This window comes from Cardiocondyla obscurior, linkage group LG02 (genome assembly GCF_019399895.1).
Source record: "Cardiocondyla obscurior isolate alpha-2009 linkage group LG02, Cobs3.1, whole genome shotgun sequence".
NCBI classification, from domain to species: Eukaryota; Metazoa; Arthropoda; class Insecta; order Hymenoptera; family Formicidae; genus Cardiocondyla; species Cardiocondyla obscurior.
The window spans coordinates 2,742,806-2,766,999 of NC_091865.1; the positions used below are offsets into that span (position 1 = coordinate 2,742,806).

General features: G+C 39.9%; 3 protein-coding genes across 6 annotated transcripts in view; all 3 read left to right on the forward strand.

Annotated features, from left to right (window-relative positions):
- The window catches only part of Cnc (NFE2 like bZIP transcription factor cap-n-collar), an 84,570-nt gene extending 77,098 nt beyond the window's left edge, over positions 1–7,472 (forward strand). For all 4 annotated transcript variants that reach the window (XM_070674044.1, XM_070674046.1, XM_070674045.1 and 1 more), the window contains exons 8-13: positions 3,190–3,478; positions 3,806–3,954; positions 4,040–4,216; positions 4,318–4,416; positions 4,516–4,880; positions 5,001–7,472. In XM_070674044.1, the coding sequence (XP_070530145.1) occupies positions 3,190–3,478; positions 3,806–3,954; positions 4,040–4,216; positions 4,318–4,416; positions 4,516–4,880; positions 5,001–5,168 (1,247 nt within the window). In that variant the 3' untranslated portion in view covers positions 5,169–7,472. The remainder of the gene's footprint in view (positions 1–3,189; positions 3,479–3,805; positions 3,955–4,039; positions 4,217–4,317; positions 4,417–4,515; positions 4,881–5,000) is intronic.
- A 149-nt stretch (positions 7,473–7,621) lies between these two features.
- Positions 7,622–9,165, forward strand: LOC139113123 (protein DPCD). The gene is made up of 4 exons (XM_070674050.1): positions 7,622–7,935; positions 8,158–8,366; positions 8,481–8,714; positions 8,792–9,165. The coding sequence occupies exons 1-4, from the start codon at positions 7,872–7,874 to the stop codon at positions 8,891–8,893; spliced, it is 609 nt and encodes a 202-aa protein (XP_070530151.1). The 5' UTR covers positions 7,622–7,871; the 3' UTR covers positions 8,894–9,165.
- Positions 9,166–9,333: 168 nt separating this feature from the next.
- LOC139113122 (uncharacterized) overlaps positions 9,334–24,194 on the forward strand; it is a 34,184-nt gene continuing 19,323 nt past the window's right edge. Inside the window, exons 1-4 of the mRNA XM_070674049.1 lie at positions 9,334–9,484; positions 10,323–10,398; positions 23,138–23,169; positions 24,083–24,170. Of these exons, the coding sequence (XP_070530150.1) occupies positions 9,462–9,484; positions 10,323–10,398; positions 23,138–23,169; positions 24,083–24,170 (219 nt within the window). The 5' untranslated portion in view covers positions 9,334–9,461. The remainder of the gene's footprint in view (positions 9,485–10,322; positions 10,399–23,137; positions 23,170–24,082; positions 24,171–24,194) is intronic.

Here is a 24,194-nt window from a genome sequence, read left to right on the forward strand (position 1 = left end):
CCTTCAACATTATACGGGAATAAAAATAACGTGAATGTTATTGCTTCGGCGTCATCGGAGAAGACTAAGTTGAGACTCTTCACGAAACCGTCAAGCTCTCCGATGAGCTTGAATGGCGACGATGGGAGTTATCGTATATATTCCAAGTAGGTAATTTCGTTTCACGGCGCATCTCGATCTTTTCGGCGCCTAAGCTCAAGCCAAAACTTTATTTCTCCCTTTCCCCCATTTTTTTTTCTTTTCTTTTAACGCTACGTCTTTGTAAATCTTCTACAATCGTAAAACACGAAAATAGTATACGCGACGAGGGGACTTTGAAAGAAGGTGATCATCGGCAATGCGACTTTCGAGGAGCATTTCGCTGGATATTTCCTTACCGCTTATCAGTACCGCGAATATAATGTTCACTCCACATACGTTCAGTAAAAATAAAAATGTGAAACTTGCAGCGTCACTTGAATTTCCATTCCGCGCCGCATGTTTATCGACCCTGACTCGCGCGACCAGGAAATCAGAAAAATGCGGATAGCGTCTCTCAATCGGTGCCTTATGAAAAAGATAGCACATGATCTACATATGTATTTACATTGGACGATCATACGATCTGCGTCATCGGTGCGATATGCCGACCTATATGACAAATCGGCTGGCTCGCGCGCACCGATAATGAAATCATCCCGGGAGAATAATTAAATTAGAATGAGGGTCTAATGAGTATAGGCGAATAAAAACAAGCGTTACGTAACGCGGCATCGAGTCAAATATGCGGCTGATCTTTGAGAAGTGAGGCTCGACGACGTGATAACAGTATCGTCTGTGTCATGCTGAGTCACGATAATTCGACTGATACACATAACGTTCCCGCTAGTTATAAATTGAATAACACGCGGGACATTATTTTATAATTTATGATATAATGCAGCGAAGCTGTGAAACGCGTAAACATTAGAATAAACTATTTTTTTTAATAAGTAGAGATATTTTTTTTCTTTTAAAAGCGCCTTTCGCGTGATAAACGTAATACGGTTGTAAAATATATAAATCACGTTAATAGTCGTGATACTATTAATATTAAAATTTTATAAACTTAAACATGAATAATTAAACGAAATTGAAAAGAAGAAAGACTGATAAAAATTCACAATATTACGCACAAATATAATTCTAGGAAGTTCGTTCTTATCACTTTATTTACAAAAGACGGAAATAAGGGTCATATCTTTTGCTAAAATCTATAACGTTTAAAGACACGATAACAACGATCTATCGAATGTAATATTTGATAATCAATGACATATAGCATTTTATAAAGACATAGTGCTTCATAATTATTTCATTGGACCGAATAGACCCGCATTCGTCTTAATTTTCTCTAAAGTAACTCATTAAAAAAATAAAAAAAAAAATAAAAAATAAATAAAATTTAAAAAAGACGTCTTAATATTTTTTTTTTTTACATATTATAATACTTTATCGTGCAAGCATCGCGAAGAAGCAAAATATATAAAAATATATAGCGTATTTTCTTCCTCGAAACTGGTTGATAATAACGACTTAAACTTGGAGCTAGTCACGTACGGTTCGATGGTACTTGGTCACGCTGACTGCTTCTGAGAACGTTATATGAGGCACATTGTAAATCTAGCCATATTTTGTGTCGTTGTAAAAAGACGCACGTGTACTAATACGGAAATAAAGATTTTCTCACATGATCTCACCCGTGTTACAAGTCGTATAAAATCACGGACTGTTAACGTAAACAAACCGCAAAGTGCAAAATAATATATATTAATGTTGTAGAAAAAAAAAAAAGATTTTATTCCCGATATTAATCAATGATGATTATGGAAGAGTTTTAATTCATTCATAATCATATTGCGAACGATAACAATGGCCCGTATGGAATTAAATTAAATTCAGTTAAGTTAAAGTTCAGCTTGTTTACGAAGGAAATAGCTATTCGCGAATATAATTATCATTTTGCTTCATAAAAAAAACATAAAAAAAGAAAAACAATAGTTCTTTATTGTAAATGTGACTTAGTTTATTAAAAAATTAAAATTTGCTAATAAATACAGATATTTATAACGATGTTCGAAAAATTGATAGTTTTTAATTGAGACTTTTAAACGCTTTTTAACCAATTCTCTAATAGTTTATAAAAATAATCCTGCATAAAACTGATAGAACGGTCATTATACATCTATCAGTCGATACGTACGAAAAAGAAGATAAAACTTTATCAATATAGTGAAACAGATCAACCGGTTTATTTCAAAACAATCGTTCATAGGTCAGTTAAGAGTTTTGCAACAATTTTATTTCTTGCAACTAGTGCAATATTGTTTGCAACAATGATAATCTACTGATAACGGGATTAATGTGCCAATGTACCTCCACCTTTATATTTGCACGCTTTTTTTTTTCTTGCCAGCTTTATCTCACAATCGGCGTGGACTTTAAATCTATTATTAATAAGCATGTTTGATCAATGATATATTTTTGATTATTTTTAATCGTCAAACATTTTTAAGGCACATAAAATCTATTAACGTTTATTAGTAATAAATTTCTATTTAATAAATTAATAAAATTGGTATAAATTACATAAAATTTTTTTTTTTTTAGGTCAATAGTAAAGATCTGTTGACTGAAAAAAACTTTACGTTTTTTTTTTTTTTTGTTTTTTCTTCTTCTTCTTACGTTAAATGAAGAGTACAGTGTAGACTTGAGCATAAATAGTCGTTCGTGCAAAAACCGGTTGTAGCAAATGTCATGTTTGCGAAGAAGTGTTTGCTATCGAAAGGCCCGAATACCGACGTATCAGAAATTGCATTCGTTCGTCTGTAAAATGCTTTTCGCAGTCACTTTAAACTTGACGCAAACACGGTGTTTGCGAGAGAGAATGTAACTACCGTTCCCGAAGAATTTTCACATGACATGTAGACAATGGCCTACTTCGATATGCATACTATTTTAGAGACAATGCTATGAGATAAGAAGTGATTAGATCAGGTAAATGAGCCTGAAGAGTTTCATCGCAATTCGTTGATTGCGACGAATGTAAACAATGTTACCGCGATATTACGAAACGTAATTTTATTCGTTCCTATTATTTAACCGTGTTCGATCGTAGATTTATTTGACCGAAGAATTTCCTAATTTCATTATAATTCTATTCTGTTGCAGGCATGTACACCATGCGGATGTTGGATAATGGTAACAACAATACGTCCGGACCCACAGGCGCAACGGCCTTATCGGGAGTGCAGGCAACTGGCGGCGCAACTTCGACGGCTACGGGTGTTACGACTTTACCTGGTGTAACCGATGAAAGGATGGATGCCTCGAGTGATAGTGCTGTCAGTAGTATGGGCAGCGAACGCGTACCATCTCTGTCAGACGGCGAGTGGATGGAAACTGGATCCAATTCCAGTCACACTCAAGCCGACTCTCATTACAGTATGGATTACGCGAGGTAATTAATATCACGTGAATGCACTATCATTCGCGACAAGATATTATAAATTAAAAAAAATAAAATAAAATAAAATAAAAAACGACAGTCTATTTCTCGTCTGATTAACGATGAATAATCGTCATTCATACCGCCTACATCGAGATGTAGAATGTGATATAAAATATCGTATCTAATTAAAGCACAATAGTCCCTTTATCTTCGCGTTACGGAATACTGTCGATCGCTTTGTTTATCATGATTTCACGATTGCGAACGTGAAAAAAATTTAATCCGTGGTGTACATACTTTGCAATACTTATTAATGATCTCTTGATTGGATTATAGCAAATATCGCATGCCGTACGACTGCAACTACTCAGTGTCCGCAAGAAATGCCGGCTCGCCGAGATGCCAAACAGAACGAGCGGTACCACCGGTCGCGCAGAAAAAACATCAAATGTTTGCCAAGCGATATTTCCAGGAACAAGGCACTTGTTAGTATTAAGAAACCACCTTTTAGTTTTGCAACTCACTGTGAGGTGATATAACCGAGTTTTAATCGTTAAACTTTTAAACTAGGCTCACCTTTAGGGGCTACCGCACATCCGACGACTCCGATGAAATATGACTATGACACGCATACAGTCGGTGCGGGTGCACCAGGAAATACATATTCTGGACCAATTGAGGGTGCGGCCGGGCCGCAACCAGAAATTAAATATAGCTGCAGCGTAGATTTCAGCCGTCATCAATCTGGTAAGAAAGAAAAAAAAATGTACAAATTTATTTAACATAGTAAAGACATCGTTTTAAATAAATGTATAATTTCATATAAATTAAAGAATCTGATTTTTTAGGACGATCTGTAATAGAACACGTTCATCATAATCACACCTATCATTTGCCTGCTGAGAGCTCAGGATCTCTTCAACGTCCCATTTCCCGTGATAAAAAAGGTAACCACCCGATATTTTCTGATCGATCGTTTACATTTTTTTTTATTTTCTAACACCGTCAATATTAAATATTTATTTATACAAAATATACATTTTTAGTTCGCAAAAGTGACGGAGAAGAACATCTAACGAGAGATGAGAAGAGAGCGAGAGCATTGAATGTACCGATTGCAGTCAGTGACATCATCAACCTACCCATGGATGAGTTTAACGAACGTCTCAGTAAATATGATCTCAGTGAAGCCCAACTATCTTTAATACGCGATATTAGAAGACGGGGCAAAAATAAGGTTGCCGCACAAAATTGCCGCAAACGCAAATTGGATCAAATCATAAGTCTCGCTGACGAAGTGAAAGAGATGCGAGATCGTAAGATGAGGCTCATCCGTGAGCGTGACTTTATGCTCATTGAGAGGCAGCGGGTTAAAGACAAATTTAGCCAACTTTACCGTCATGTTTTTCAGGTCAGTATTAAATATAATCACATCTATTTTGTTGAATTTAATTAAAGTGATAAATAATTTACTTTATGCTATTAAAGGTAATAAAAAAAGTAGTTTTAATATTAATAAATTATATTTCAGTCTTTACGGGACCCGGATGGTAATCAATATCACCCGTACGAATATAGTCTTCAACAGTCTGCAGATGGGAACGTTTTATTAGTTCCTAGAAATCAGACAAACCCGCATCAGTCGCGACAGTCTTCGATGGAGCCGAAGAACAAACCTGATCCTGAGCACAAAGAATGAACTGCTAAAGGATTAATGTATGATGTGATTGATAATTGAAAAACTTATGTTTTTCTTGGGCAGCACGTCCAAAGCGTAATGAACACGGTGCTGGGCAACGAATACCGTACGCGTTATTAGATTTATTGCGTATAATTCGAAAGAGTAGAGTTTATCGTCTCTTAGACTTGACATACCTCGCACTGTGTCCAAATGAACAACGAAATTCGTCGAGGATACCACCTTACGAAACGCAATTATGCGATTTCTAAATGACTTTTTAACACATTTAGATATTTCAGTAGAAAGAAAGATGGGATTTAATGATCCTAATAGTTTTTGTGTGCATGGGTGATGCTACAGTTTTCAGTTACTTTGACTACCCGTGTTAATTCATTTTTACTTGCAAAAATCATTACTTCGTGCATTTTTTTTTCTTTTATATATATATATATACACACATATATATAATCCAAGATTTTTATATTACAGAAAGGGAAGCATAGGGTATTGTTGTATTTGTTTGTATATGATGTACCTTGTCTGTTGTGACTGTGTTTAAGAAGATAAATTGATAATTAAGTAATAAAATAAAACCGAAAGCTTCATAAAGCTTAATTTCCTATGCTTGATTTCAAATTTCGTTAATAAAATATATTAAAATATGTTTCGAGAGTTTATACTGGCCTTATAGTGACATATAATATTACTTATGAAAAAATAACGAGATGTGTTATAGTGTGCGAGTTTCTCTGTGATTGCTTACACAAATCACGATGTCTATAGCATTATAAAAAAAAAAAAAAAAAAGATTACTACTATTAATATACGTAAATATAGTAAGAAAACATAATAAAGATTATCGTATTGTGGTATTACGCACGAGAACTGTTGTGTCACCATAATTAAAAAAATTCTGAATTAATCTTTTATTCCAATTACTATTCTTCCTGCTTTAAACGTAAAATATGCTTGTTAATTTCTTCTTAATATACGTAAACGTGTAATCGTCGCACGTGCAGTGATATGTTAAACATTCAAAAAGCTCAGTTTTTTTTACATTCACGAAACAGATTTTTATCGCGTTTCGATATATAATTTGTACGAATTATATTTATAATCATGATATATATGAAGTGATTTCATAGGAACACAATTGCGTTGAACGTATCCAGTGATTTTTACTTATACGATTGATTGAGTGTATGGATTATTATCAGTGTTATATTTAATTGCCAAAATGACACTCATAAACTATCCGCAAGCAAAACGCTGCGGTGTTGAGTACATTATTCGCGTGTGGCAGTGCTGATAAAACAAATGTTAATCACACGCGTATGTATTACTAAATAAACTTCGATGTGTTATGAATTTAGAAAATACACGTGATTTGAAGCGCTTACAATTCCAGAAACGATAGCGTCATGAATATATACTGCAAAATTGTAATTAATATAATGCAAAATTGCATTTAATTGCGAACGAAGTAGGAGCAAAGCGATAAAAGGCAAATGATTGATGTATTGATGGGCTACAGCAAACTTGAAGTAATCAGTCACCGTACCATTTCGTGTTCTATATAGAAAGCGGCTTAAATAAATACCTTAAATTTTACTTCATTCAGGTAAACGACAAACAAAATACATTGTAATGTACATTACAAATAATATAGTAAATAATACAAGTATGTGAATGCACATATGCTTTACTGCAACGTGCTGTAACGTTACATATATTAAAAATAGTATTCATTGATGAAATACGAACAAACATAGTAAAAAAAAAAGAAAAAAAAACACATATTTTTATAAAATAAAAAAAATGAGAAATGTTCAGGTATTTAACATTTGCCTTTTTATGTATATATTAATGTAGCTAGTATAATTTTCTATAAATATTATATATAAATAAATATACATATAAAATAAATGTATGTATTTATGTATATGTACATGTATATATAAATACATATACACAAAGAGTAATGATAAAATATATGTTAACGTTAAAAAAGAACGAATGAAAATGCAATTTATGTCGGTAATTATTAATAATCATTATTAACATTTACATACGCAACTGTATTCATATTAATGGGTGTAGGATGCCTTTTACATATTGTACTTAGTGAGTGGAGATCTCGGCAAATCATTATAAAAGATAATAATATTAATTTATAAGAATTTCTGTTCGTCTATTGTACAAACGATTTGGATTTGCACAATCTGGTAAATCCATCTACTTGCAATGAAGATTTCCTTCTGTCCTTAAATTTCTATATTGTATAAATAAAGCTGAATAAAAACCTCTGGGGAAAGTATCGTATCTAACTTGTATTTGTCTAAATATAATCGTGTCTGTGTTACGTGTAAATATATTATTGCATGTGTACATGTCAATTTCAATTTTAATTAACATTTTAAATTGCAAGAAAAAAGCCCAAACGTAAATTGTATAATTATGCATGATGTAATATGAACGTGCAAATGTAACGTAAATTAGCATTTTTATTTTATATTTATTTTCCAAATCACATTTATTATTCTCGACTATATTTCAATAGTGCAAATATTGAAAATCTATAGTGGACGTCACGTGATTTACGTGCACACGCACTGAAACTACTGAACATCTGATATTAATGGTAAGAGATATCTCGGTTAGGAACGTTGCTAGGAAACCCAAACTCGTTTATTTGATCATTAATGCTATTCAGTGCGCAAAATGGCACTTGAATCATGGTTGAAAATTATTCAGAATGCCCGGAAAACTGCTGTTATCGAGGATAGTAAGTGCAATTTGTTTTGTTATTAAAATTATTGCGATCAAACCACGTGTATTTATAAGATTCCTGTTATTAACCTAAAAAGACCACGCAGTAAAATATTTTTAACCTAAGTATACAACTACGTAAATTTGCAACTATACGATGTTACGTTAATACTGTTAAACATTTCATTAAATAGAATAAATTCTTTTACTGTTTCTATTGTTTTATATGTTGTTACAGAAAAGAGAAAGGTTCACTTTCTATTCGAAGATGGAAGAGAAATGGTAGAAGAGTACAACGTAGATACTAATGTAGTGGTGCAACGAGCATGGAAAGAAAAAAATAGTTTTGGTACGAACATTGGATGGGTGGTAGAAGTTGGAGACTCTCCTCCAGGACTCAAACAGAATAATATAGAGATATGTGGAATACAAGAAAGCTCAAATGCTGTATGTTCTTTTTACAAGTAATCAAATATATGAATCTCATATAAATTTATAGAAACTTTAAATAGTATTTGTAATATGTATATGTGTATTTTTTAAGTTTATTTTCTTTTGCAGCCATTTATTACCCGAAGAATTACAAAAACGTCTTTAGAATGGCGAATTAGGAATTTGCCATATCCAGAGAGTGTATATTCTGTTACTGCGGAACACGATGGTACTCTGACTGTACGCACGAGCAACAAAAAGTATTTCAAAAAGATCAAGATCCCAGATCTCGAAAGGATCGGGGTAAAACCGGAGCAGGAAAGAATATCGTTTCGTCATCAGTACAATGCTTTAATTATAACGGTATGGAATAGTGTTTCTTAGTACATGTTTCTTTTTTTTTTTTTCTATGTATTTACTTGCCGCTATTTTTATTTCAGTATAAAAAGCCCCCTCAACTTCTTGACGTGGAGAAAAAGATACTAGCTCTAGTTTTGCAACTCAAGACAGATTCTAAAGATGTACAGTGCCCGACTAGTTAATAAAATACGGTTATAATAATTTCCAAAATAATTAAGTTATTAAATTATTAAGTTTTTAGAATAATAAAAGTTCTGTTTTTAATTAAACTTTCAATAGATGATTCATTCTATAACGATCTTAATTAATATCAAATAATACCGTTTGTGACTGAAAAGCAGCAGTTAGAAGATAGATCGAGTTTTTTCTAAACGGATATCCCTCAGTGAGAATAAATTCTTATTTTATATTCGACGCAAATTATATTCGTAGGACACTCAGTCAAATCGTCAAAGTTTGTGCTCGTTAAAAATAAAAAGAATATCAAAAAACTTTTCATACCTTTTCTCGGTGAGTCGTCTACTTTCAAAGTTCTTGCCTCACGCAAACGGAAGACGCCTAGGGTCCGTTCAAGAAATAACGCAGAAGTCGAATCGCCCAATATGGCGTGTCGAGAGATCGATCTTCCTACGTTGTCGATTCCGGGCGAGTGCGTCTGCTGCGTGCGTATGGTGTAACAGTGGTGTAGTGTATTGCGTTTCAGTGTTATGCCGTACTTTTTGCGAGGGGAATTCTGAACCAGCGGGAACCATGACGAATTCGGTGCCGGAGAGGTAAGTGAATTACTGCCCGCGGTACGGGCCGGTCTGTCGCGTCTCCCCGACGGACGATAGTCGCACGTACGACGCATTTCGCGACGTAGGGCTTGCGTCGCGGCGAGGTTATGTTGTGCCGACTCCTTCCGCCGCGTCCCCGCAGGCCGCGATCGGCGATTCGCCGAGGTTGGCGTTCGTACATCCGGCGTTTCAACGCGGAACCGGCATTGAGACACGTTCCCTCGGTCCCGGAAAAGCTATCCCGACGCTTCGCTCGAGGACAGCTGACTTATCGACATAGTTCGCTTGACGTTTCCCGCCTTTTTTCCAAGATGGCGTCGCCTGCACTAACCGCCCGTAGTGTTGGTGATCTGTTGCAATTGCGAACCGGCCAGGCAGCCATACCGTCGATGTCTAATCGCGATTCGCGTTCAGTTGGACTCGCGCGGGGTTATCACTTACGGCTTATCAGTCCTTTCGAGTTCTCGCGAACTTTACTCGACAATTATCGCGCTTTGTTTCGTTCACGTGCACCCGCGGAGTAGATATCGATCGGAAGGAACGTATCGCAAGGTAAAAGCACGTAGTGTATGACCTCGAGTCGTAACCAACAATCGCCGTTTACGGCGTCGTCCTGTCCTTGTTGAGTGGACGTTGGCGAGAGACAGCATGCGGGTGAAAATGTTTTCAATTTCGATACGGATGGAAGGTAATTGATATTCCTGGGAGATTTATTATAATTGGTAAAATGCGAGTAAGAGAGAGAGAGAGAGAGAGAGACACAAAACGCGACATAGCAGTAAGAAATCAAAAGGAAAGCAAAAAACTGATCCGAACTGTTCTCTTTATGTTTCAGATGGTTGGAGTACAAACCTTATGGCAGTGTAATCCACAGCACTAGGATTCTACCGTTCAAAGTACCGCTGAAAGATGTAAGTAGAACACTTATTATATTCTTGGATCATTGATCCTCACGTTGTTAATATAAAAATAAAACTTACAGTCGATTGCGGTTAATTGCGACATTAGTTAATTAAAATATTCTTACTTGAGACGAGTATCGAAAAATCAACGTCGACATACGAGCTAAGCTTTCCGTTATCAATACAGCCGCTTAATTAAAACCAAATAATTCGATTAAAATAATTCTCCCGATTGATAGGAATTTATTACGTCTGCAATTCGTTATGTTCACGTAAGTTACTTAGTTCGTTTTTTTTCTTTTAATATAACGAGGGTATTGAGGCGCGGTTTAGCTTAATTAACATTAAAGTAAAAAAAAGTAAAAAAAAAAAATAAAAACTTGAAGAGCGTACCGTTCGCGCGGAGACGCAGCTCTCGTCCGTCGTTCCTCCCAGCTTCTTTCTCTCCCCTGTATTTTTCTTCTCGCACTAAATCAAAGATTCTCTTCGCGGGAGTCGTGGCGGCCGCAACGGTCAGATAAGATCGCGTCGGATTCTCGAAATGGACGACGCGGCAGGTACACACGCGTCGTCGCTACGCCACGTGCTCGCGTGTGTATGGGTGCACGCAGGCCACGCACGCACGCACCGGCTCGTGGGATCGCGGCACGGGTCCCCGTTAAATTGATGCGAGACGTCGGGTACCCGGAGAAACGAGAGGCGGGAGAACCGCGCCGTCGACTTCAGCAGGATGGGAAAGCAACGTCCTGAGATCTCGTATCAGCCGCGGCCAAATTGTCGCGTATTGTTGCACGCGATGACCCGCTACTTCGTAGACACAAACCGGCACGATACGCCCGCGTTTCTTCAGCCACCGGGCTGGTGCGTGCCGCCGTCGTTTCCTTCGAATTCCCTCGACGAGATAAAGCACATCCTTCAATGCCCGGCCGCTGCAGCGCAGGCTGGCCGACGTACGTTCACGCTGCGATCCGTCGCTTCTCATAGAAATCCTTGAGAACTTCCGAGAATTTTTTTTTTAATTTATTACAATCCGAAGTCAATTGTCCGTTTCAATCGAACGCGGCGGTAGCGCGACTTTTTTTTATATATACATTTGAAGAGAAAATTGTTGCGCACACAAGTCTCGACGGATGTTAATCCCAGTCTCGTACGCTAGCTCGTAAAAAAGACGTTTTTCGTAAACGAGAGAATCCCGGCGCGGCCTGACGGCTGGCAAGTCTCAGTGTTTTTATTACCGGAATAATAAGTCGAGATCACACTGTCGCTCTTCCTGGTTATATCGACTCGAGAGCCTCGCATCCGTCGACGTTGCATATGCTGATTATGGGCGGGGTGCGGCGCGTAGTCGCCTAATTGACGACGCAACGGCGCCCAGGTTTCACAGGGCATAAAACACTTTTATATACCTTCGTCTCTGCTTCGAGATCTCATTAAAACGCGTGGCGATAGTCCGCCTAATTGACCGCGCTACGCTACGACGGTGTGCGATCGGGCTTGCACTCTCGTCGAACCTCCCAGCTAACGCTAACCCTCGCGCCCGTCCCGGGTTCTCGTTATCTCGCCAAAGATACGATTAGACGGATCATTTTTCAAGACAATTATGCCACGCTAACGATAGTTCGTATGTTAATCGACGGTGAACAATTACCGATCAACAAGCCCGCGATTAATGCCAACGGCCGATAAATAACGACGGGTTACTTCGAAAAATTCTCTTGAAAGAAAAACCTTGGGGGGATTTTTTTTTCTTTTTTTTTAGATATCTGTTTTTTACTCGAGAATCGTTATAACGACGCTTATTGCGTAACGATGCATCTACACAGTTAATAAAGATATTACGCTTATCGTATCGTATAAAGATAAAATTAATCGCGCGCGTGAATTTCATTGATGTTAGGCCAGTTGACGTGAACTTTAATAGCTTGCCTAAAGACTCAAAGGACTTGGCGCCATCCTCTATCCGGTCGTAACGTCTGGTGGATCTATCGCCGGTCGTGTTTCGTGTCAAAAACCCGCGGGATCCGAGCGGCAAAATTAGCGGATCCTAATTCGCCACACGGTCGGAGGTGAGCAGGCAAACGTTCTGATCCCCGTTTGTCCCGAGCTATTTAATTTCCGCCTAACTCGCGGCTCCCCCCGGAACCGGTTTTTCACGGTCCACCGGCCGTTCTTGGGCGCGCAGGACAGTTGCAAATAAGTTTCGGCTCGCCGGGATCGCCCGCTATGCATATACCCACGGCGCATGCATACGCAAAATAGGAGGGTGCCAGGGCTAATTGATTCTGGCGTCGCGGGCATTACATAAAACAAGTCGAAGCCGAGGGCCCGAATTGGACTCGGGGTTGATTGGGCGGCGGCGGCCGCGGGGGGCCACTCGTTAATAGGGCCCTCAAAGGGTCCCAGCACCCATTCTCCGGGCCGCCTCGGATCGCGCACGGCGAACGCTTCTTCATCATCTATAAGAACTTGTAACAAATATCGGCTCACACGAAACGTGATACGCTCTCTTCGCCGACGCTTACGGACTTTCTCTCGCTCTATTCTGATTAGGGAACCGATGCTGATCCAACGGATTTTAACGTGGCGTTAGTCGTGTGCATGCTCGATGGATGCGTTTCCTTGCAGAGTTACCTATTCTATTATCTATTATATACGGTGAATTATGGAAATGAGAAGAGAAGCATATTTCATGAACGTACATATATCTCTCGCTTCTCTTAAATCTTGAAACTTGACGCTGTGTAAAAATTATTTTTACATTTTCTTTTATTACTTTTATAATAATCGTACGGCCGAAGATGAAATCGGATTTTAGTAAAAATGGAACGTAATTGATTCGCGATTGTCTTTTATTTTATACGGGGTTTAATTTGAGAAACGTAAATTTTATTGATACGTTTATTCTTTGGTAAATGATGTGCGAATGTGCGTAAGCATATTAGATCGGAATAGCAGATAAATAAATAGCTATCAACTTTTCTCTCATATTTTTCTTTTGAGCGATAGTACGGACCGCATATTTCAACCGGCTATATTTTTTTTCTTTCTTTTCTTTGTCATTTTTTTTTTTTTTTTTCTTTTCTAAACTGTCACTGCAATGTGGGCTATTTCTGCACGGTGGTAGAATATTAATTCATGTCGAGGGGCTAAGGCAGGCTTCGCTCGAAAAGATAGCGTCTCTTCGTGGGTGATATCTGTATTTCAACCCTCAAAAATCCTGAACATTGAGATCGTTATCGTATGAACTTCTCAGTTACACGCAGGCTACTCGCCTTCGTCGTATAAGCAGCCGTGTCTGCGGATAAGATGAATAGGGGGATTGATCATTTTGTGTTTTAAATTTGCTTAACATTTTCTAGAGGAATGCATTCTAACGGTGTACTCTGAAGGATAACACGTTTCAATTCACGCGATGCAATTTATTCTTTTTATCTGCAATTTAAATCAAGCTTCGAATATATTACGGGCGTCAAAATTATTTACAGGTATTTTTTTTTTATGGAATATAACGTAGAGCACAACGGCTGACGTTTATTTTGTAACATAAAATATAACTTTGATTTTAATTTGATGAAGATAATTATTGTAGGGGAAAAAAAAAATATACATATTTTTTTTTTTTTATAAAGATTTTATTTTGGACAATTAGCGAGATTTTTTTTTTTCTCGATGCTTGTTCATTCGAATTTTACAGTGTAGTCGTACTCGAACATCCCGTCGACGTGTGTATTTAATTCCATTATGATAACTTGGGAATGTAGGATACCTTTTTCCAGACGACCCTTTCATTTCTCACAGCTTTTACCTGCATCGAGAAAAGTGCCGGGTACGCGAATGACGAGGCATCGGTCGAAGCCCCGCTTCTATGATTTTTAAAATGTAACTCGCATTACGTTTCTGGGATATCGTGTCGATTCGTCGCTGAATATATAGCGTGCATTATTCACAATTGCGGTATACAATAGTTTTGCTAACACATCATATAGGATTAGCCGCTATTTTATTTTTTTTTCTTCTCAACGTATGATTTATGAATGAGATCCTCGCGAACTTCGTCGCTCGTATTCGTGTCACGGTTCGGAGTCCTGCGAGCATCTTACTGACCCTCTCGTCTTCTTTTTTTATGACGAAATATTAAGTAACCACCCTCGACGATAGCCATCAGTTTGGTCACTGTCGGAGAGATAATAAACGGCAGTATTTCGTTCTGTCGCGAACGTTAATCTCGCGAGTAAACAACCGATTTTGTGCGTGTGACCAGCCATTCTTGCTTTCGCGCAGATTTGATTGAATTCACGAAAACTTTTAATGAATTCATAATTTAATATTACGTTTTTTTTTTTTTTTAGTATACGTAAAATTATTTAATTACATAATAATTACACACAGATTGATTTGTCGAAGAGGTGTTAGCTTAAGATTACGTCGTTTAATACTAATCCACCTCACGAATTTCCTCCGCTAAGCGATTACGGTAATTAATTCGGGACACGTTCTCGCGTCACTATTACGTTTCCCACCGGCAATCAGCCGTGCATGGTTATTAGATAAGCGGATTTATTGGCTCACCGCGAGACGAGCGCGCGCGTTCTATGTTATTAGCAATTGTAAGTGTTTGTTTAACACTCGCTGAAGAGAGGTGGATCCGCGGGCGCCTCCTCATCTTCCCATAGCCGTGTAGCATTTCACAAAAGGGATGAGCGCTGCACGGCGGGAGGAAGAAGGAAGGGCAGCCGGGAGAAAGGGAGACGGCGATTGTAATTTATGCCGAAGTTAGCGAGCAACTTCGATGACTTTGTAAAATATTACTGATCCCCGTTTCGAAGATCTTATCTAGATCCGACACCGCGCTCCGTTTCGTCGGAACGCCTTCCTTCTTTTCTTCCCTTCTGCTCCTTCTTCTTCTTCTTCTTCTTCGTCGTTCTCTTCTTGCGCTCGCCTCCGCTCTTTCGTCGTCGCCCTCCTTGTTCCTGCTCTTCCTTTAGCAGCCTGGCGCCTGTAAAAGGGGTCGTCGTGCGTCACGCCGAGACCCACTGCGCCAGAACGACTTTGCTTTCGAAGTTCCGCCGATCGACACCGAAGAAAGCATATAAACATGTCATTTGTTGATGAAACTAGTTTTTATCTACGTCGGAGCGTCGCGAAAGTGTTGAACATTTACTAAATTGGACGCTGCCGGTTATTTTATTTGTTATCGACACACCGTTGTCTCGCGATCTAACATTGTCACACTTGGCGGTCCGTTTTTAGAATAGAAAACGCGCGGTGCGTGGAATCAGCGAGCGATGACGATACGCGTCCCGTGCTAGTCTTCTCTTTCGCACTAATTTTTTATAATATTTTTTATGTGTAAATCTTATTTTATTCATGCGATAATCGTTTGTGTTAATTAATGAACAACATGTATCGCTGTCGTTGAAATTAATAAGTCAACTGTTCAGTAAAATTATTTAGTCGCGTTAGGTGCGGGTCGGGTTTTTACAGGTGCGCGAGCGTTGAAGGGGATGCTCGGCGTGCAGGACACTTTTGTCACGCCGTCCCATCTATCGCGTTTCATCAGATATGGTAGCTGGGTCGCGGGTCTATCTCCGCTAGATAAGATGGCGAATGTCCGTCTCAGGGGGTCCCTTTCTTTCCGGGAAACCCGCGGAGTAAAGGTCTCGCGGTAGCCAGCATTATCTTTTTACCCAATCGTGTTTCGGTGTTCCTCCCATTTTGCGAGGCTTCGTTACGCACGGGCACCGCTCATTTATACACGTACGTGCACCGCGAGGCGGTGATGCGCGTAGTCGTAAAGAATGTGGAAGATATACTTAGTCGGTTAGGATAACTGAATCTAGCGGAGCTCAAAGGCTGTCCTGGCATATTTTTTTATTCACAATCCGGTCTTAGCTAATTATTCTAGGAATATTTTTAATTTAAAATAATTTCTTGGTCTCAATTAAAACTCTCGAATTATTTAAGAAATTGTTTTTATTTTATTAATTATTATTTTACAAAGATTAATGTCTGATACATTCTGTGGTATAATTTTTATAAACGTACGCTATTTATATATTTAATATTATTATATCAATTTTTTTTCTCCTTTTCTTCAAATATTTTTTGAACGGTGGGACAGTACTTTGCACGCAGATTTAACCGCGAACGACCGAATTGAAGGCGATCACGGATTTTATTTTTTAGAAACTAGTTGAGATGTAGGGAGGCCATTTCTTCGGTATATGCACTGGTCCGACCCTTTTGATATGAGTACGGAGGGAATAATGGACCGCAAATGTTCCGCGGGAAGTTCTCACAGAGCGATGGGAATCGTTGAGGAGGCAATAGTATTACTTTTCCTTTATTTCTCAACTCTTGCCTTCCACCCCGCGCAATCCCCCGATCTCGCCCCCTATATCTTTTCTTCGCTCGATTTCTCCCATTCCATATCCAGCGTCATTATACGTGACGAAGTGCGATATTGCTTGGATTGTATCGCGCAAGCCGAGGAAGAAAGGAAAGAGAAAACAAAGCAGTAGCATAGACGGGTAGGACAGGGGCGCAAGACGGGAGAGAGAGAGTAAAAAAAAAAGATTGAGGGGATGAAAGGAACGAACGATTGTGGATTTGCCAGTGGTTTTGGATGCCACGGCTGCTTTCGGCCCGAGGAGACGCAGCGCTGGCTTTATGCTTCTGGTACATAAATTTTCTGTGAATGGCGCGCGTATGAGCCGGCGCCCACCGTTCTACCCCCGCTATCGTCACCCTTCCCCCCGCATCGTCGAGATTTTCCCGGTCTTCTGCCGTTGTTTCTCTTCTCTTCCGTCCTTTCCGTTTTCATGCTCCTTCGGAGCCGTTCCAGCCTGGTGGCCGGAGGTTTGATCCTCCCCCCTCTGCGAGATCCCCCGTCTGTTTATACGAAAGCGTCACCGGACGCGAGGACGACACGTGAAGAAATTTCAGAATTTATTGGCCCCGCGGTCGCCTCCCACCGATTCTGTTGCACCGTCGATTAGTTCCAACGTTCTCGAGAAAAAAGGCACGGCACGGCGGCAGGCGGCACTTATGCCCTATAAATCTTCGCGTAACCGGTGCGTCGAATCTATCGGAGGGACCGCGCGATTGGTTACGCGCATTATGGAGCAATATCGAAGGAATGATTTGTTTAGCCGGCGACCCGCGCTAACCATTGCTCGCGATCTGCTTCCGGTTGCGCGCGAACGAATTCCATGGAGACGCGCGATTTAGCGTGCCGGCATCCGGCGTCGAGGTACGGCGGCGAGGACGAAAGAGATACATAGGGTCAGTCGACTGCAAATAGGATGTGCTTTCGGAGGGTAACCGCGGTCATCGACGCGCGCCATCAGCAGCAGCTGCCGAGACCTTAAGATCCTCGGGAAATCTTCTTGCCTTTCCTTTTCCTTCCCGAAGAAACTGACGAGGCGGGGTCATGCCGAGGCAAGAAACAAACATTTGTTTAAACGATCCCGACAAGTCACGGCCATAAATACCTGCGGATCGTTAATCTTGTCTTCGGTCGCGCCGGGCTTTCGTTAATATATAATGTATTCTCACCCCCGTAGTTAAAACAATCAATTCGCTAGAACCTCTGACGCACCAACGAGTCTCTGCTTTTCGGGGTACAATGTTGAAAAAAAAAAGAAAAAAAATCGGGAGAGGGAAACGGTGTCGATAGAGACAAAGAACTATCGGGATCTTTCTTGTTTCGAGAATAGCGGCACCGTCAGTGACTTTAATGTGATTCCGGGCATTGTTACGATCCAGCGGTATGATCCGTCCGTAGGAATTTCGTAATAAAAGCGACGTTCGATCCTGACTAGGAAATGCCAATGCTTGTATAAGTCATTTCGGTCGTTTGCTGTAACTGCGCCGTGAATACCGGAAGCTCGACGTCGGAAAATGATGTGGCGCAACCCGTAGCTTTACAGAGTCTAGGGTTCCATTCGGCGTTATCTACACGAGAGCGTTATAACATCCTTTTGCAATACCCACTCGTAACATCCCTTAATGCATGTCGGCGACATCGCGATTGCTACGAAGGGAGCCCGTGCATCACGTCGATATTGCAATATTGTTTCTGCAGAAAATTATATCGATTTTTATTCAACTTACGCGGTTAGTTTTTCCGCTGTTATTTTTTTTTAATTGCCGCTGCAATTCTTAATCGTTTTCTGCACAATTTACGATTTTATATATCATATCGAATATTTACTGTCTGAGATATAATTCAGATTTATGGCTTATGATTTATTTCTAACTGTCAAGATGCATCAAAAATCTAATAGATAAAAAATAAAAGCAAGCCAGATTATATTAAAATATTATCTAGGACCCTAAAGTCCTCGTTCACTTCATTCATATCTATGCATATCTTAAACGTAGAGCATGTCGACAGGGAGCGCAAAATATTTATTAACGTCCTGCCAAACGTCCCGCAAATAGACAATCATTTATCTGCGAGATTCATTGTAATTACTTGTCTAGCGTCTAATATCGGTCCGATCTCGCGCATAAATACTTCGGTCTCGCGGTATCGTTTTGCACGCGTTCCCTCGTATGTCACATCCGACGACGGACCACCAGCGACAACGAGAAACAAATTCGGAGAACAAATTCGTGATGTCGGCGAAACGTGGAGGATCGCAAACCTCGTCCGCCGGGCCAACGCATAAGGAGAAACGGGGGACCCCCCGGGGCGTGCGGACCGCCCTGAAAATATTTTTAATTTTATTACGGTCTGTAATATGGAAATTCTACGGTCGCGGTTATCAGGTGTGAATTGAATTATAGCGACTGCTGACGCGGCCCTATTATTTATACATGGCATGGGAAACATGGCACCGCTTTCGCCGTGCTGTGCCGAGCGCGGTCCACGACAGTCGGTGATAGGGAACACGCGGCGCGCGGATGGTAGTCTATAAAGCCACGTGTCGGAGCGGTACTAATTCGTTATCCACACAGAATGGCGAGGCTTCGCCGTATTGCGGTAATACGATGCCCGTAATCAATTCCCAAACGTTCGCAGCATCCGCGCTAAGGAATAGACCTTGACATATTACTACAAACGATTCAATTTCTCTCTTCAGGTTTTCCTTTTTTTTCTCTTTTTTTTTTAATGGTACTTTCGGAGTTATTTGACATCTTACCTTTCGAAATTATTCTGTTAATTTCTCACGCGCTATTTCTTTATTTATTATATTAATTTTTTTTCTTCTTTCGTAAATTTTTAATAATTTTGTAGCATATGAAATATCTTGTATTTTATTCCTGTGTAATGGCCGACGATATCTTCTGGGACCCTTAACGGTCAATTTACGGGGTACAATGGGCTTCGAGGAGTGGTCACTAATCGATATACCTATTCTGTCGATCGGCTGTAGATCTTTTTGAAAATTGTAGAATCTTAAAAGAACCGCGGAAAATATCGAGCCGAGGAAGGATTATTAGAGAAGGCGGACAGAGAATCAATTTTCATGGATCCTTGCAAGGGACGCTGCATTTTACTTTCAAAATAGTTCACCTACTGCGCACGTGAAAAAACTGAGATTGATGGATTCACGTTTCATTTATTATCGAAGAATCATATACAGTTAAAGATTCTCACGTGTCAAAAATCTATTCCATTCAATTATGAAGTTTTATATCTGTTATTTCGAAAATAAAAGAATAAAATCGAATAAATATGATAATGCATAATTGATATCTTATCACGCTGAAACTTAAATTCATATTTACCCAAGTAATGCAGAAGTTTCGTTCTTAAATTCAATGATCTCTCTTGAAAGTTTAAATATAACTCGTGATTTTTCAGCGACTATTCAACAGCTATTAAATTATTATTAGATTATTATTGATAACTAGCAAACGACGCGTCATATTGTCGTGCATGTCTTCCGTCTGCGTAGGTGACCTATTTCAGATCGCTTCGAATCTTCTGCCAAACGAGGAAGTAAGTGGATACGAATAACGTCGCGCATATATCAGTTCGAGATGGTCATATAGCAGTCTATATGGCTTCCCTGCACGACTCTACATGAATGCGTAGAAATGTCGCTCGTTCTCTCATGCAGTAAAATGTTCTTTTTGCAGACTGTCGTGCTCTTTTTTTTTCCTTCATCCTGTTCTCGTTGCCATGCGTGTCTTTGTTTACCGAACTATTCGTCACTCGTATATCGCGTCTCCTTGTTTTAGAATTTTTAGATAATTCTTGTAAGTTCGATAATACAAAGTCTTCAAGTTTAAACGCAAATATTAACGATCGATTATGTGACGAGCCGTTTAAAGGACCTTTAATCACATTGTCATCGATATGTCGTATCTGAATTCGCGGTGTCCCTCGTTCGCGCCGAAGTTCTCACGCCAGTTTCGCCGAGATTACGCCGTCGACTTCGAATGACCAGGCAAAGGGGCCTTGGGAATATTACGGCCCACTCGGTACAAAGGCGTGGAAGCTCACCCCTCGTAAATATTTCCAATAAATATCGGCGATACCTACCGTTGGCCAACGCCTACGTCGCGCGCCAAGATCACTTTTTTTTTTCTTTTCCTTTTTTTTCAATGGCTTTGTACCGCGTTGCGTTTGATCAACGCTTATTTCTATAGAAATTTTTATGATCTCCACGAACTTCGCGTTTCGCATAATATTATGTGGTTGCATTGTATATTAATGTGCGAAAACAACGATTCGGTTATGTCTTTCGACGGGTGCAATTTTTTTTTTTTTTCTTCTTAATTAATAAATCTGCGTACGACCTTTGTTCGAGTCTCTTGCTGAAAATAAGACACGTGTATAGGTATCGGCGCGCACCTTTCGCGGCACCATAAGCCAATACCGGACACGTTATTGGCACGCAGCGTATGATTTAACATACACTCCGTTGTGTTTTCGATCTCGCCAAATTTGTCGGCGTGTGAAACTTCGTTCACACTCTCGTCGTACATCTTTTAGGAGCTAAAGTTATTTTCATATAATTTCTTTTAGTAAAAGTAAATTTTATTACATCTCTTTATTGAATTCCTAATATGTTGTAAGATATTATAAAATCATTATTATTTATTCTTTTTTTTTTAATAATTTACCGTTAAAGCTGGTAACATTTGCGACACCAGACAGTAAAAATAGAGAAGTATAACCAGATTTCCGGCGCGCGACGGATGCTGCGTGAACTCGTGCGAACCGTCAAGGCGACTCGCACAATGCAAACGCGGTCAGATAATCCTGATTTAGACGGGCCCATATATTAGACTAAGGATCGTGAAATTGAATGGTGGAATCAGCGGAGAAAACGATCTGGCTGTCAACTGCGAGGAACGAAGTATATCGTGCGAAAAATAAACTGCCCCTGGCACGAGTGGGGTTAGTAAATTTCGCAGGTGGTCCAAAAGCTACCTGTATCGTCTGTCCTCTTTTCTTCCTCTTTCTCTCTCTCTCTCTCTTCGATTCTCCTTCGTTCATCGTGGCTTGCGGTGTGTTCCTTTCCGTTGAGAAGTGCCGCGAATGTCCTTTCCCGAAGAGGCTCGTAAATCCTTGCATTTACCTCGCGCCTTCTGTCCTTACTTGGAGCGTAAATACGCGAATCTCGGCTCGTCAAAGGCGAGATGCGCGCTGGCATTCACCAGCCATCAGATTGCATCATGGCATTGTTCGCCGTGAATTTTTAATCGTGTATCCTCGCGCTATACGCGTATCACGTATGTTATTAAACGGTTCACGTTATATCACCGCTCACAGTTAATAATGTTAAAGTTTAAAAGGCTTTCAATTCTACTTTAGTTACATTAATAAAATTATTTGCCGATACTCGTTCCATACTCGTCCGAAGATACGATCTCCCCTCCTAGCCAATCGGAGAGCTACGTCTAAACCCGTAATTATCATTAACCCACCCATAACGGGTGCGACGTTTCGGGCCGATTAACGAAATTTTCAATTTACCACGCGCCGTATTCTGGGCCTGTTATAATTTAAAATATGCGAGTATAAATAGTGCACACCGTGTTATTACTTTCTCGAACTTGCGTTATATAGCTAATAACTTATCTTTCTCTCGTATCGGTAAAAAAAAAAAAAAAAAAAAAAAAAAAATATATATATATGCAATCGAACATTTACGCGTATTAAATTTTTCTGTGCTATTTTCGAATTGAATGAGATAAGCGCTGAGCAGATTTAATTATTGTAGTTAATAATTATTAAAATTTTATGGAAACGCTCTACGATAACGGTATACGAATATCGACGATAAATCAGTACGTATCTTCGGTATCGATGTCTTCTTTGTCGAGACGCACCGTTGTTATAACCACCGAGTCATCGTGCCCGTGGCGGAAGCGTGCCTTTGGGGTTCCTCGGCACCGGCACTCACCACCGACGTTGTCACGTATCGTTATTTAACGATACGTTTAACGTATAGTATTCGGAGTCAATCAATCACTCATTAGCGACATGCGAGCCTCGATCGCGGCGCGTGATCATCTCGTGCGGCCTGTTAAGCTCGCGCTATTAATTAATCCGAAATAGAGAATGACTTGCGATACCGTGCCGCAACATCCGCGCAGGTATCGGCGAAGGGTATGCGCGTCGATGGTAATCATCGCGGAGATGAAGTCGTTTAGAGATGCCGTCAAAAATTTCCGAGGCACCGTGCAACCGCGGCCGTCGCCGAGCTTATTATATTAAGGATTATTAATTATTTCTCGCTGCGTTTCCTTCGATGATAAATGTTCCTTTTTCTTTTTGTTTCAGGCCATAGCGAAGAATCTGGAGCCGGAGGAACGGTGAGTATCGGAATGACTTGTCGTTTAGACACCTCTCGTGTAAACATCGGCGGCCGGGCCGCCTCTCTTTCATTCCGCAAATATCTATACCGCGTTTACAACACGGTGCAGAATTTCTCTCCTTGCAGACAGGAGATGATGCATGAGCGTGCTAAGGCGCATTAGCGAGATCGACGGAGTGGTGTCGCGCCGCTGTAATCCGATGCGCGAAAAAAGGAAAGGATATCGCGTAGTCGTTTTTTCGGTGAATCACGACGCTCGTGAAAATTATAGCGATAATTATAGTGGCGCGTTAAAAGAGACGTGATACTTCTCACTTGATCGGTTACATAAATCTGCCGGAGTCGCATTAGCTCGCCGTTAATTGCTTTTAAATCGGGCAGTATCCTAATAAATTGTGTAAATTTTTTTTTTTTTTTTTTAATAATATCTCGGCGCGGACACGAGCAGCAAGGGTTGTTCATTTATGGGGAATCGTTCGTGGTTAAGGACGGTCGTGCTCGTTTCCGTATCTACGCTTGCACGCACGCACGCACCTGGTACGTCTCCCAAAGGTTTTGATATATCGAAAGGGATGGTGGAACTATTTGGGCCGACACCCCCGCCTAATCCGAGCCCTTTCGTTTGGAACCTCCGAGATTCTTTGCTTCCCTTAATATATCATCTAGTCATACAGATCGCGCCCCTCGAGAAGAATCTTTCTGTGCAAGCCGTTTTGACCGACTAGATTCTTCAATCTTTTTCTTCTTTCTTTCTTTCTTTTTTTTTTTTTTTTTTTTTTTTTTGTGTCTATAAAGCGAAGAAAGACATCGTTTCGTGATTCAAGTAGCGCAGGGATTTTACACGTGCGATCAATAAAACGAAAATGTCACTCAGCGCGCACGTTATAACCCGGTAACGTTCATTGTTGCAGATTTACTCCTCCACAACTGCTGCAAGACTTTCCTCATCTCAAGTATATCGTCGATTTGACCAATACAAGTCGCTACTATGACAAAAAGGTAAGGGATACAAAAGCAAAGTTT